We start from the raw sequence: 12,325 nt of genomic DNA on the forward strand, positions 1-12,325 counted from the left end.
ATTTTTGTATTTTTAGTAGAGATGGGGTTTCACCATCTTGGCCAGGCTGGTCTTGAACTCCTGACCTCATGATCCACCCACCTCGGCCTCCCAAAATGTTGGGATTACAGGTGTGAGCCATTGCGCCCAGCCGCGCCAAGTGTTTTTTAGTCTTTGGATCTTTACCGATCACTGGGAAGGATCTCCCTTCCCCGTGTTAGAATTGGCCACACCTCTGATCTAAACTGCTGTCTCCAGAGGTTTCTTGAGGATAAACTAATCTCATTTGGACATTAAAATAACTTTTTGTTAAATGACATTTAAAATGGTTTTCAATTTTTAAAAGTTTATGATATGGCCTTTTTTTCTGGAAACTTATTTTGTGAGTTTTATTGTTATTGCCATTTTTTGTCTGATTTATATGTATATTGGAGATTTTTTGTTAAGAAAAGGAACCTAGCCCTATAACTTGTTCCCTCACTGTGCCAGGAGTGAAAGCTGCTTTAAAAAACAGTCCCTGAGGTTCAAAACAAAAGACTTTCCTCTAGGTTGTCCTTGATTCATAGTCATTACTCTCTGGGAAAGCTTATTCAACCAACGAGGATTCCACCCAACCTAAGTATCAGGCAGCCCCCATATTTTCAAATTGCTGACAAGGATATCAGAAAATATTCTCTCTCTCCCTCTCCTCCTCCTCCTCCTCTTCCTCCTTCTTCTCCTTCTCCTGCTTTCTTTCTTCTTTCCTCTTTCCTCCTCCTCCTCCTCTTCCTCCTTCTCCTGCTTTCTTCTTTCTTCTTTCCTCTTTCCTCCTCCTCCTCCTCCTCCTCCTCCTCCTCCTCCTCCTCCTCCTCCTTCTCCTCCTCCTCCTCCTCCTCCTCCTCCTTCTCCTTCTCCTCCTCCTCCTTCTCCTTCTTTTCTCTCTCTCTCTCTCTGTCTCTCAGAGCTGGGGTATTCTCCTCCTCTTGCCTTTGAACATCAAAACTCCAGGCTCTCCAGACTTGGGACTGTGAGTTATACCATTGGCCTCCCTAGTTGTGAGGCTTTTGGACTTGGACTGAGCCACACTTTTGCCATTCCAGGGCCTTCTTTGTGCATATCGTAGTACTTGGCCTCCACCATCATGTAAGCCAATTCCCCTAATAAATCCCATCTCATATTTCTATATCTGTATCTATCTATCCTATTGGTTCTGCCTTCCTGGTGTATACTTAATATTTCGGCAGGCCATGGGAAGAAAGGACCTGAGCTGCTCCATAGCCCTGCACAAAGAGGATGGTGCGACCTCAGAGATGTCTGCTTGGCACCGTTAAGCACAGGTGTTCCTAATCAGCAAAGTTTCTCATTGTCTATAGATAAGCAGAGAATTATTTGATATCAAATGAGCCCTGAAAGGTGGAACACATGGACTTTTAGTAGTAACCACATTTGATGTGTTAACATTGCTTGTACCAATTAAGCACCACATAACTATCCCATATTCTAGAATAGAAGGGGTGGCTTTAATAATCAATAATATGGGTGTTGTTAGTCAGGCATATATTAAATTATATCTGAGTTAAAAAAGAAAAGAAAAGATTGTCATCCAGGGACTCTGTTGACCACATGCCTGTAAGCAGCAGTCTTATTACCAGATCAGTAAAGAAGCGTGGTTTCTCATATATTGTCATTTAACTTTTTGTGTGCCTGTCTTCTATCCCAATGAAACACTAAGCCCCACAAGGGTGTGGATATTGTCCTGTTTGTCTTTGAATTCCCGCTTCAGAAAGGCCCTGCTTACCTTTCCAGCCTGGTTTCTCACCTATCCCTTTATCACAGTGTGCATGGCTTTGCAGGCCTTAGCACTACTGTGCTCTTTCACATATCAGTGTCTTAGCACTTAGCTTCTGTCTGGATAGAATGCCCTTTTCTCCTTTCCAGACTCACTGCTGACCACAGGTCAAATTTCTGTTGATCTGTTCCCTTCAGGACACATTCTGTGACTCTTCCCACCACGCCCTCACCTTCACCCCAGCCCTTTTCCCACCTTGTTATTTTATCTTTACACACTCCACAAAACATTCCTTGAAGGCAGAGGTGTCTCTTCTGCCTCCCCAGTGCTTGCCAAGTTCCTGGCGTATTGCAGAGGTAGAGGCTTGTGCCTCTCTGAGTTTATATTCAACTTTCTTTAAGATCTCATCCTTCCTCTTCCAGAAGCTCGGCCTCTTTTGAGGCCTCAACCCTTCTCTGCTCAGAGATTGGCTGTAAGAAGAAGGAACTTTGCCAACTTCCAGGGAAATCCCTGGGCCTATCATATGTTCATTCCTTTATTTATTCATCCTTTTGTTTACTTTCTATGAATTCAATCCTGCAATAACATGAGAAATGAGCTGCCCCTTTATGTGCAAGATGGACTCAAGGTGGCCTTTCCAGTCAGTCCCCATCCCTGCAGTGGTGCCTCCTAGGAAAGATATAAAAGGAATCAAAGGGGTTGGGGGCTGCTGGCCTTTTTTGGAAGCAAGACTGCTCAGGGCCTAAGGGAGGCCCAGAGAACCAGCCTCAAGAAGGGACTGCCTTCCAGAGGGACAAGGGCTCAGGCCTTCAGAAAGTAGAGGGGACAAGTTTACCAGCACTAGGAGCTCTTGGGGCTGGTTTCCCAACCTTACTACCTCCTTCCCAAGCCCAAGAGGCTCCATCTCCTGCACAAATACCTAGGGAGACCCCTACTCTTGGCTTCCAGTCCTGCCCCATGCCGCTTTCAAGGCCCTCCTCCTGGGTGGTCCTGTGCCGGCCCATGTGTCTTACTTTCCTAAAAGGAAGGTATCCTTGGTCTCATTGGTTGCCCAGTTGAATGCATTCCACTGACCCCTGCACAGACTTCTTGTTCCTTTTTTGGAAGACACTTTGGAGATCAGCATCCTCCCCCTCAAAAACAAAGAGGAAGAAGAGACCCACAGCAATGTTAGGCATGCCTCCTGCCATGCAGCCCTCTCCCCACCCTTCAGACGCCTCTTCTGAAACTCCCCAGGGCCCCTGACCCACCCTGTCTCTGTGGCAGCAAGGCGCTTGCCTAACTGTGTCTCTGTGGGAGCTCCAAGCTGCCTCTCTGCCTGCTTCTGTCTTCCAGTGTGCACTTCTTGGAGAAAGGGGCTGTGGCTCAATGGAAGTTTGCTGAACACAGGGTCACAGGCCAGAGGCGAGTGGCAGATCAAAGCCCAGAGCTCCATAATGTCACCTAGGCTCCCCGCCATACATCACAGCCTTCACCACTTCCTGCAATTCACCCACTGAGTACACCTGTCCTGTCAATTGGGGGTTTTCAAATTCTCTCCCCAGTCCCCGCTTCCCCCTAACCCCCTGCCCCATGGCAGCTGCATAAGTAACATCCACAAGATCTGACTTGGAGGGAATAATGGAGACTTGGGCAGGGGCACATTAGGCCTGGGAGGCTGATCACTGGTCTAGGGAAACAGCAAGAACATAAACGTAAGGGCCTTTGCCAGGGAGCTGGGGGTGGGCATTAACCGAGGACAAGAGAAGGCCTAAGACATGGAAATCTATAGGCAGGGACACAGGCAGGACAGTAATACTAATCACAAGCAGAAGTCAAGGCTCCACGATCTCGGCTAATAATCCAGCATCCCTATGGGGTAGGCGCCAGAGGCCCAGAGCAACTGGCATCAGGGAGATGACGGAGAGGTTGCGGGCTCAACTCAGACCCAGGGTAGGTCTGAACGAGGTCCTTCCTACCTCCCTATTTAGGAGAGCTTCTAGACTAGTCTGGGATGGATGGAGTTGTTAAGCAAATGTATCTGCCAGGATGAGAGTGGGGTAAAGCAGCAGAAGAATCTTAACAGGAATAAGGCCACTTTTATGCAGGATTCAAAATGCCTGAAATTCTCAAGTCACAGGTTCAGTTAGGTTCAAAGAAGTATCTCACTTTTCTTATTTAATGAACAAATGGGAAGCATGTTGGTGGAAAATGGAATAGGTGGTGAGTGACAGCATACCAAAACTTCCCTGTGAGGGGGCCCTTTAGACCCACTTCTCTCCCCAAAGGAGGGCCTGAAGAAGCACGTGGACTTGGAGGAAGGCGCTGGGAGTTGGGGGAAAGACAGCAGAGTGGGTTTTGCCAGAGCCACCCAGTGAGGACAGAAGGACCCAACACAGCTCCTGCAGAGTTGTGGTCACTTAATTTGACTTTATTGACAGCCAATCTTCCCTCAGAACTATGGCTCTCTGGATACCCACCCCTGAGCACCTCCTTCCCCTGGAAAGAAGAGAGCTGAGGAAGGATTCTCTGGGTGCTGGGAAGAAACCAAGCTCAGGACTGGGGTTCCCAAGGAGAAGTCAGGCAGGGCTGGAGCCAGGCTTTGCCCCCTTCCTCAATTTCATTGTTTCTCATGAGTTTCTTCATCCTTGGCATTTTGTGTCTTTTCTGGACTCGGATGACCCAGAGCCCCACGGCCAGAATTACCAAGAGCAAGAGGATGAGCAATCCCTTGGCCAGGAGGCAGAAGGCTGTTGAAGGCTTCTCAGAAGCATAGTTACGATCTGGGATGGAAGAAAGGAGGAAAGGGGCCCATCAGAGGTAGGGCTGGGGTTAAGATTAGGGCAGACTCCTACCCAAATTTCATGCAAGGGTCTCAAGTTCACAATCAGTTGATGTCCCCTTGCAAGTGTCTCTGGAAATATAGTCTATGCACAGAAGCTCAGGAACTAAGATCTAGGAATCATTCTGAAGCCAAGCAAGAGAAAAGAAAAGACCTTTGGAAGTTGGGGGCACTAGAAAAAGGGAGGGTCGCTCCAATCCAGGTGTCAAGCCTCCAGAGGAGGGGGTTAGCTTCTGAATTCCCTGGGCTTTCTTGGGAAGAGCTGGGGGAGGGAGGTGGTGCCTCTAGGCAGTATCTTTCATGAGCTCGGGGGGTGTCTCAGGGGTTCTGGTACCTGCACAGAAGGGCCCAGCAGGGATGGGGCGAGAACTGACGTTGCTGATGGGGTTGTTGGCTCTGCAGGTGTAGGAGAGGGCACTGTCCCCTGGCCTCCAGGATGTGCTGAGGACAGGGCCTTCATGGAATGTATAAGCGCTGTCCCCCTGGGAGAGCCAGCTGTAGGTCACGTCCATGCCTGCCTTCTCCACAGAGCACACCAGGGACATATTGCAGGCACCTTCCCCAGAGCTCTCAAAGTTCACAGTGATATGGGGCTCTGACAGCCGTCCTAGATGAAGGGGAAACACAAAGACCCTCTAAACAATCAAGGGTTGGGTCTGTTTTCCTAAGCTCCTCAAACCTGGGGTACTAATGCTACCCCTTGACAGCCCCTTCACCAAACAACAAATAAGCAAAAGCAAACAAACCCAACCACCATAAAACCTGTGGTTCCAAGGTCCCCAAGGCAACTGTCAAGGAAGACAGAGCTGCCTTTGGCATCTTCTACCTCCCCTTTATGTCTTCTCTCTCTTACTTTTGTACTCTACCTTCCTCCAAACCCCATTCTGTCTCCTTGATCCCAAAAAATATTATCACCCTTCTCAGGGGCATTTACATTTTAATCAGTGTCTCTTCAAGCTTCAAGGTAGATGCAGTGTGACAGACACTAAGAAGAAATTTGAGTTCAAGTAAAGAGAAGATACTCATTAGTAGCCCTCATCACACAGGGAAATAAAAGGCTCAAGAATGTAGGTGGTGTTCATCCCCAGGACACAATTTCATTGGAAGAGAAAAGCCCTCTACAGGGTCTGTACATGAAGCCCCTGACCCCTGCCACTGCATCGGACAGCCTCCTTGCTCCAGGTCACTCCACCTGTTGCTGCGGTTCAGATACAACAGGTGGATTGGGCACACTCAATCCCAGTATCTAGATTGGAGACCGTCTGCCTCCAGTTCTAGCCCCTCAAACCATAACCCCGAGTCCTGAGACCCCTACTCCATGGTGTGAGAAGCTCAGAGGAGCCCCAAAAAAGCAGCTTTATGGTTCCCAGCCTAAACTCACGGTAGACACGTAGATTGTACTGCTGTATGGTAGAGATCTGGGATGTTCTCAGGTTGACTTGAGCTTGGTAAAGCCCTGAATCCTCCCAGCTCAGATTGCTGATATGCAGGGAATAGCTGGGGTCCAGGAAGCTCACTCGGCCCTGGTAGTGTGGATTGGTCACCATGATGGTAGCTGGATGTCCCTCTTTCCCTGGCACCACAGTGGCAAGACTTTTGTGAGAGGACCAGATGATGTTCTCAACCTCTTCATCCGGTGTTATTTCCAGGGGGAGGCTGATGGACTCCCGAAGAACCGCAACCACTTCCTCAGGATCCACATCATCTCCAGAGTCCCCTTTGGCTGCATATGCAGGAAGAAAAGAGAAGCAAACAACCCAGCTGCTATCTCTGGGCTGCTGAACCTGGCAGTGGAGCTGCCAGAGTAGTGTAATCTCAGCTGGGCAGCTTCTATGACTCTCACGCTAAATCCTGTTCTCCAGCTGCTGCTTCTGGCTCTAGATTTCCCCTGTCCCTGAATTAAGCACCTAACAGGAGTTTGCTTCCATCTGTCCCTTCACCCTCCAAGTTTTACCTTCTCCTTTGCCACCTTGGGATTGCTCTATCTTCCATATCCCCAGGTGTCTCTCGGTCCTGCCCTGAAGCCACACGCCCTACTCCTTGTAACTCCAGAAGAGCTGACACATTCAACCCCTAAGAAAGGGTCTTGCTGGCCCAGACCCAGTGGGGCAGGGGAACAAAGGTGGAAGGGGACATTCCTCTGCAGGAGCTGTTAGCCTCACTCACCCTCCCGGAGCAGCAGGAGAAGGAGCAGCCAAGGAAAGGCACACATGTCAGCAGCCCCCAGCCCCAGAGGTGTGATTCAGTCGGTTGGTCCCCAGGACTGTGCAGAAGACTGCACTAGGACGGTCTGAGAGACAGAGAGCATGACTGAAGTACTGAGAAAAGGGAAATGATTTTCCCCTGACTACAGCCCTCTGACATCCTCTGTCCTCACTAAGCCCCTCCCTATGTATTGTGGCTCTCTTAGTTCTCTTTCAAATCCTGATTGTCAAGACAGTTTACTCACTGACTCATGATGCCATCCACCAAACTCAGCCCAAATCCCACTTCCTAAATGAAGTCTTTCAAGACTTCCTACTCGCCCCAGGTCCCCGCACGTACTGCATGCCCCGAACTCACTGCATGCCCCGAACTCTTAGAACATTCCCTATCCTGTTATTTGGCTCCCAGGATATTCTGCCCTAGCTCTCTCTGGGTAGTTCCTATGTTGCTGTGATCATTTGGTCTTAGAAACATCTATACCTCCCCAGACAGACTTCATCTTTCATTTCCTGTGTATGTCCCACTATTGCTGGCCCCATACTAGACATGTGTCTGCACTCAATTGATAGCTTTACAATGGACGAATGATTAAGCCTTTTTATTTAAAGCTAGTTATGTTCCCATCTGAGAGGCTATTCGCAGGGGAAAAACATTTGATTCGATCCTCTTTAAGAAAGCAGTTTGGCCGGGCCCAATGGCTCACATCTGTAATCCCAGCACTTTGGGAGGCCGAGGCAGGCAGATCGCCTGAGGTCAGGAGTTTGAGACCAGCCTGGCCAACACGGTGAAACCCCATCTCTACTAAAAATACAAAAATTAGCTGGGCATGGTGGTGTGCACCTGTATCCCAGCTACTCAGGAGGCTGAAGCAAGAGAATCACTTGAACCCAGGAGGCGGAGGTTGCAGAGAGCCAAGATTGTGCCACTGCACTCCAGCCTGGGTGACAGAGCAAGACTCTGTCTTAAAGAAAAAAAAAAAAAGGAGAGAGAGACGAAAAAAAAAAGTAGTTTGACCAGAGAGTTGATCTATGTTGTTCATATTATGAAAAGACTTTAAATCGCTTTGTGAGAATACGATGTTTATCAAGCCTATATGAATTCAGATTCAAGAAAAGACTGCAGAGGATCACGGTTATTAAACAGATTCCTGGCAGTCAAAGCTGTTCTGCATACAATGGGCTGCCTTAGAAAGTAGCTTCTGTCCCTAGTATTCAAGCTAAGAGGACAATCACTTGCTTGGATTATCTGCAACATTTCTGGCATCAGATGGATTCTCAGACTGGATAATCTTTATGTTTCTTCTAATAATCAATTTTATGAGTCTGTGCTGTAATGAGGAAGTAAGAGTGGTGTCTCAAGACCAAGGGAACAATAGAGGAAGATGTATTCAGCTTTGGTCTTGTGCCAATATTTCATAGTTTTAGGTTAGCAAATTCAGAAATCTGTTAAATGTTTATTGAGTAGCTTCTATGGTCCATACACTGTCTTAAGTGCTGGGGAATTAACAGTGACCAAGAATTTTAGATTGTGACTTCATGGAGCTCATATGCTAACAATTGACACTGGACAAGTAACTACATGTTTGATGAATCTTACCAAAGGGATAATTGAAGGGGCCTATAACAAGGGGATTTGGCAAAGTTGGAGTCAGGAGGGTTGGGGAAAATCTATCGAGGAGAGATATTTAAAATGAGACCTCAGTTCTTCAAAGATTGGTAGAATCTGCTTAGTGAAGAAGATAATGAAGTGAGTAGTTCTTAAAGTTCAATTTATGAGTATAAAACCTGAGAGATTAGAATTTTTTCTTAAAGTTGAACCAGATTTCAGTCTGAGTATAAAACGTTTTTATGTAATAAATCTGTTTAACAAATAAAATTAGATCCAGCAATCCCACTATTGGGTATATATCCAAAGGAAATGAAATCAGTATGTTAATGAGGTATCTGCACTCCACGCTTATTGCAGCACTATTCACTAGAGCCAACATATGGAATCAACTTAAGTGTCTATCAATGGATGAAAGTGTAAAGAAATTGTAGATATATACACAATGGAATACTATCCATCCTTAAACAAAGAAGGAGGCTGGGCAAGGGAGCTTATGTCTATGATCCTAGTGCTTTGGGAGGCCAAGGCAGGAAGATCCCTTGAGGCCAGGAATTTTAGACCAGCCTAGGCAACATAGAAAGACCCCATGTCTACAAAAAAATTTTTTTAACATGATCAGGGCATGGTGATGCATGCCTGTAATCCTTGCTGTTTGTGAGGCTGAGATGGGAGGATTGTTGAGCCCAGGAGTTTGAGGGTGCAGTGAGCTATGATCATGCCACTGCACTCCAGCAGAGACCACCCAGAATAGAGATGCATCCACTCCCAGCCAGGGGTAAGAGAGAGGGAGCCGGCAAAACTTAACCAGCAAAACTGCCCTTAACAGAAAATAGTGCATCCTAGCCATCCTCCAGGCCCACAGAGTGCAAAGCCACTCAGCTAGGTAAGAAGAGTTTTGACACCTCCCCATCCTCCTGGAGTGAGGAAACCTGAGTAGGGGGTGGTAAGTTGGGAGGGAGCAAAGCAAAACAAAACAAAACAAACAAAACAACAACAAAAAGAAGGAAATGCTACCATTTACAACAACATGGATGAACCTGGAGGACATTAGGTTTAGTGAAATAAGCCAGACACAGAAAGACAAATACCACATAAGTTCACTTAATGTGGAATCTATAAAAAGGTTGAACTGGGCCGGGCCCGGTGGCTCACGCCTGTAATCCCAGCACTTTGGGAGGCCGAGGTGGGAGGATCACAAGGTCAGGAGATCAAGACCATCCTGGCTAACACGGTGAAACCCCGTCTCTACTAAAAAACACAAAAAAACTTAGCCGGGCGTGGTGGCGGGCGCCTGTAGTCCCAGCTACTTGGGAGGCTGAGACAAGAGAATGGCGTGAACCCGGGAGGCGGAGGTTGCAGTGAGCTGAGATCGTGCCACTGCACTCCAGCCTGGGAGACAGAGCGAGACTCTGCCTCAAAAAAAAAAAGACAAAAAAAAAAAAAAGGTTGAACTATAAGTAGAGAGTAGAGTGGTGGTTACCAGAAGCTGTGGGAGGGGCGGGGATTGGAGAAATGTTGGTCGAAAGATTTCAAAAGTCAAATAGGAGGAATAAGTTCAAGAGATCTATTATACCATATGGTGACTATAGTTAATAGCAATGTATTGTATTCTCAAAAATTGCTAAGACAGGCCAGGCACAGTGGCTCATACCTATAATCCCAGCACTTTGGGAGGCTGAGGCAGGTGGATCACGAGGTCAAGAGATCAAGACAATCCTGGCCAACATGCTGAAACCCCGCTTCTACTAAAAATACAAAAATTAGCCAGGTGTGGTGGCACGCACCTGTAGTCCCAGCTACTCGGGAGGCTGAGGCAGGAGAATTGCTTGAACCCAGGAGGCGGAGGTTGCAGTCAGCCGAGATCGTGCCACTGCACTCCAGCCTGGCGACAGAGTGAGACTTCATCTAAAAAAAAATTGCTAAGACAGTAGATTTTCAGTGTTCTTACCACAAAAAAAGATAGTTGTGTAAGACAACACTTATGTTAATTAGCTCAATTTAGCCATTTCACAACATATTCATATTTTATTTTATTTTTTATTATTTTTTTTTGAGACGGAGTCTCACTCTGTTGCCCAGGCTGGAGTGCAGTGGCGCAATCTCGGCTCACTGCAAGCTCCGCCTCCCGGGTTCACACCATTCTCCTGCCTCAGCCTCTCCGAGTAGCTGGGACTACAGGCACCCGCCACCACGCCCGGCTAATTTTTTGTATTTTTAGTAGAGACGGGGTTTCACCATGGTCTCGATCTCCTGACCTCATGATCCGCCTGCCTCGGCCTCCCAAAGTGCTGGGATTACAAGCGTGAGCCACCGCGCCCGGCCTAACATATTCATATTTTAAAACAACATGTTGTACACCATAAATAAGTATAAATTTTTGTGAATTAAAAAATAGAAATAAAAAACAAAAGCAAGGAAAGAAAAGAAAACAGGGTCATGAGTATAATGCTCAGAGCTTAAAGGATGAGAATATCAGTTAGATTCTCTGAGAAGCAGAAGCTGGAGTTTGGTGCAAAAGAGTTTTAATGTGGGGAAAGGCCTGGAAAAGATAAATGGAGAAGGAAGCAGGGTGGAGCCAGAAGGGCCTCAGACCTTGATGCAGGTCTCACAGTCTCAGCTGACTTAGCAGGGAGCTCTGGCACCGACTGCCCGTTAGAGAAGGCCCGTGGTGGGCAGGCATGTCCAGGCACTGGGACTGTAGCTGTGCAAGAATGTCCTGGTGCCAGGACTCTTGCTGTGCACAGCCACGGGCTGGGGCTGCTGGGAAGAGCATAGATCCCGAAGGTGCTGCAGCTAGAGCCTGTCTGTTAACTGCACTTCTTGCAGCCAAAAATGTGTTTACTCTTGAAGGGGGAGCCGAGGCTGCTACAGTGAGTATGCTGATAGCCAGAAGGTAACTGTTCAGATTTATTAAACCTGTCTCCATAAGTAGGCATAAACAGTCCATGATGCCTACTGAGGAGAGGAAAATAATTTCCACCCCACTGAGCTCTCTGAGTCCAGTGTGGAGAAAGTCACTTCTGAGAGCATGATTGTCAAGTCTAATTTTCGTTTCTTTACTTTTTTTTTTTTTTTTTAAGAGACAGGGTCTTGCTCTGTCACCCAGGCTGGAGTGCAGTGGTGCAATCATGGCTCACTGCATGTGATCTTCCCATCTCAAGTGATCTTCCCATCTCAGCCTCCCAACTGGCTGGGACTACAGGTGAGCACCACCATACCCAGTTAAGTTTTTTAATTTTTTTTTTTTCTAGAGATTGGATGTGGCTATGTTGCTCAAGCTGGTCTTAAACTCCTGGCCTCAGGGGATCCTCCTGCCTCAGCTACCCAAAATGCTTGGATTACAAGTGTGAGCCACAGTGCCTGGCCAAGTGTAATTTTCATTCTTGCTCATGGACTGTGATTCAAATAGAACTTCAATTTTTTTTCTCTCACTGCTCTTTTAATCTTATTCAGTGGGGTAGGCTTCTCTGCCTCAGATGTGAACTCTGGCCTCAGTCTCAGTCCAGAAATGAGTACTGGTGTCGGTTTAGAAATGAGTACTTCCTGTCCCATGTAATATTCAAAATTCCAAACTTACCTTATTATCAAATAATCTCCCTTACCCTGGCTTAGGTCTTCCAGGCTAGAGGCCGGCAGTCGGGGAGGGAGCAGTCTCTGTTCTCTACTATGCTCAGCTTGCCTCTCTGCATCTGTTCTCCTCCCTCCCCTCAACTCTCCTCCCCCAACTCAGGTTTCCCCACTCCAGGAGAATGCGGAGGGTGGGAAGGCGTTAAAACTCTTCTTACCTAGCTGAGTGGCTTTGCACTCTGTGGGCCTCACAGATGGCTAAGATGAACTATTTTTTGTTAAGGGAAGTTTTGCTGGTTAAGTTTCGCTGGTTCCGTCTCTCTTACGCCTGACCGGGAGGTGGATGCATCTCTATTCTGGGTGGTCCTTTGCAACTC

General features: G+C 47.4%; 1 protein-coding gene across 1 annotated transcript; it reads right to left on the reverse strand.

Moving 5' to 3' along the window:
* Positions 1-4,272: 4,272 nt before the first annotated feature.
* SLAMF9 (SLAM family member 9) lies at positions 4,273-6,780 on the reverse strand. The gene is made up of 4 exons (XM_063624972.1): positions 6,735-6,780; positions 5,950-6,291; positions 4,903-5,175; positions 4,273-4,509 (listed from the first exon to the last, which is right to left on the reverse strand). Exons 1-4 carry the CDS (start codon positions 6,778-6,780, stop codon positions 4,280-4,282), a joined length of 891 nt encoding a protein of 296 aa, XP_063481042.1. The 3' UTR covers positions 4,273-4,279.
* Between the last annotated feature and the right edge of the window lie 5,545 nt (positions 6,781-12,325).

This window comes from Symphalangus syndactylus, chromosome 12 (assembly GCF_028878055.3).
Source record: "Symphalangus syndactylus isolate Jambi chromosome 12, NHGRI_mSymSyn1-v2.1_pri, whole genome shotgun sequence".
NCBI classification, from domain to species: domain Eukaryota; kingdom Metazoa; phylum Chordata; class Mammalia; order Primates; family Hylobatidae; genus Symphalangus; species Symphalangus syndactylus.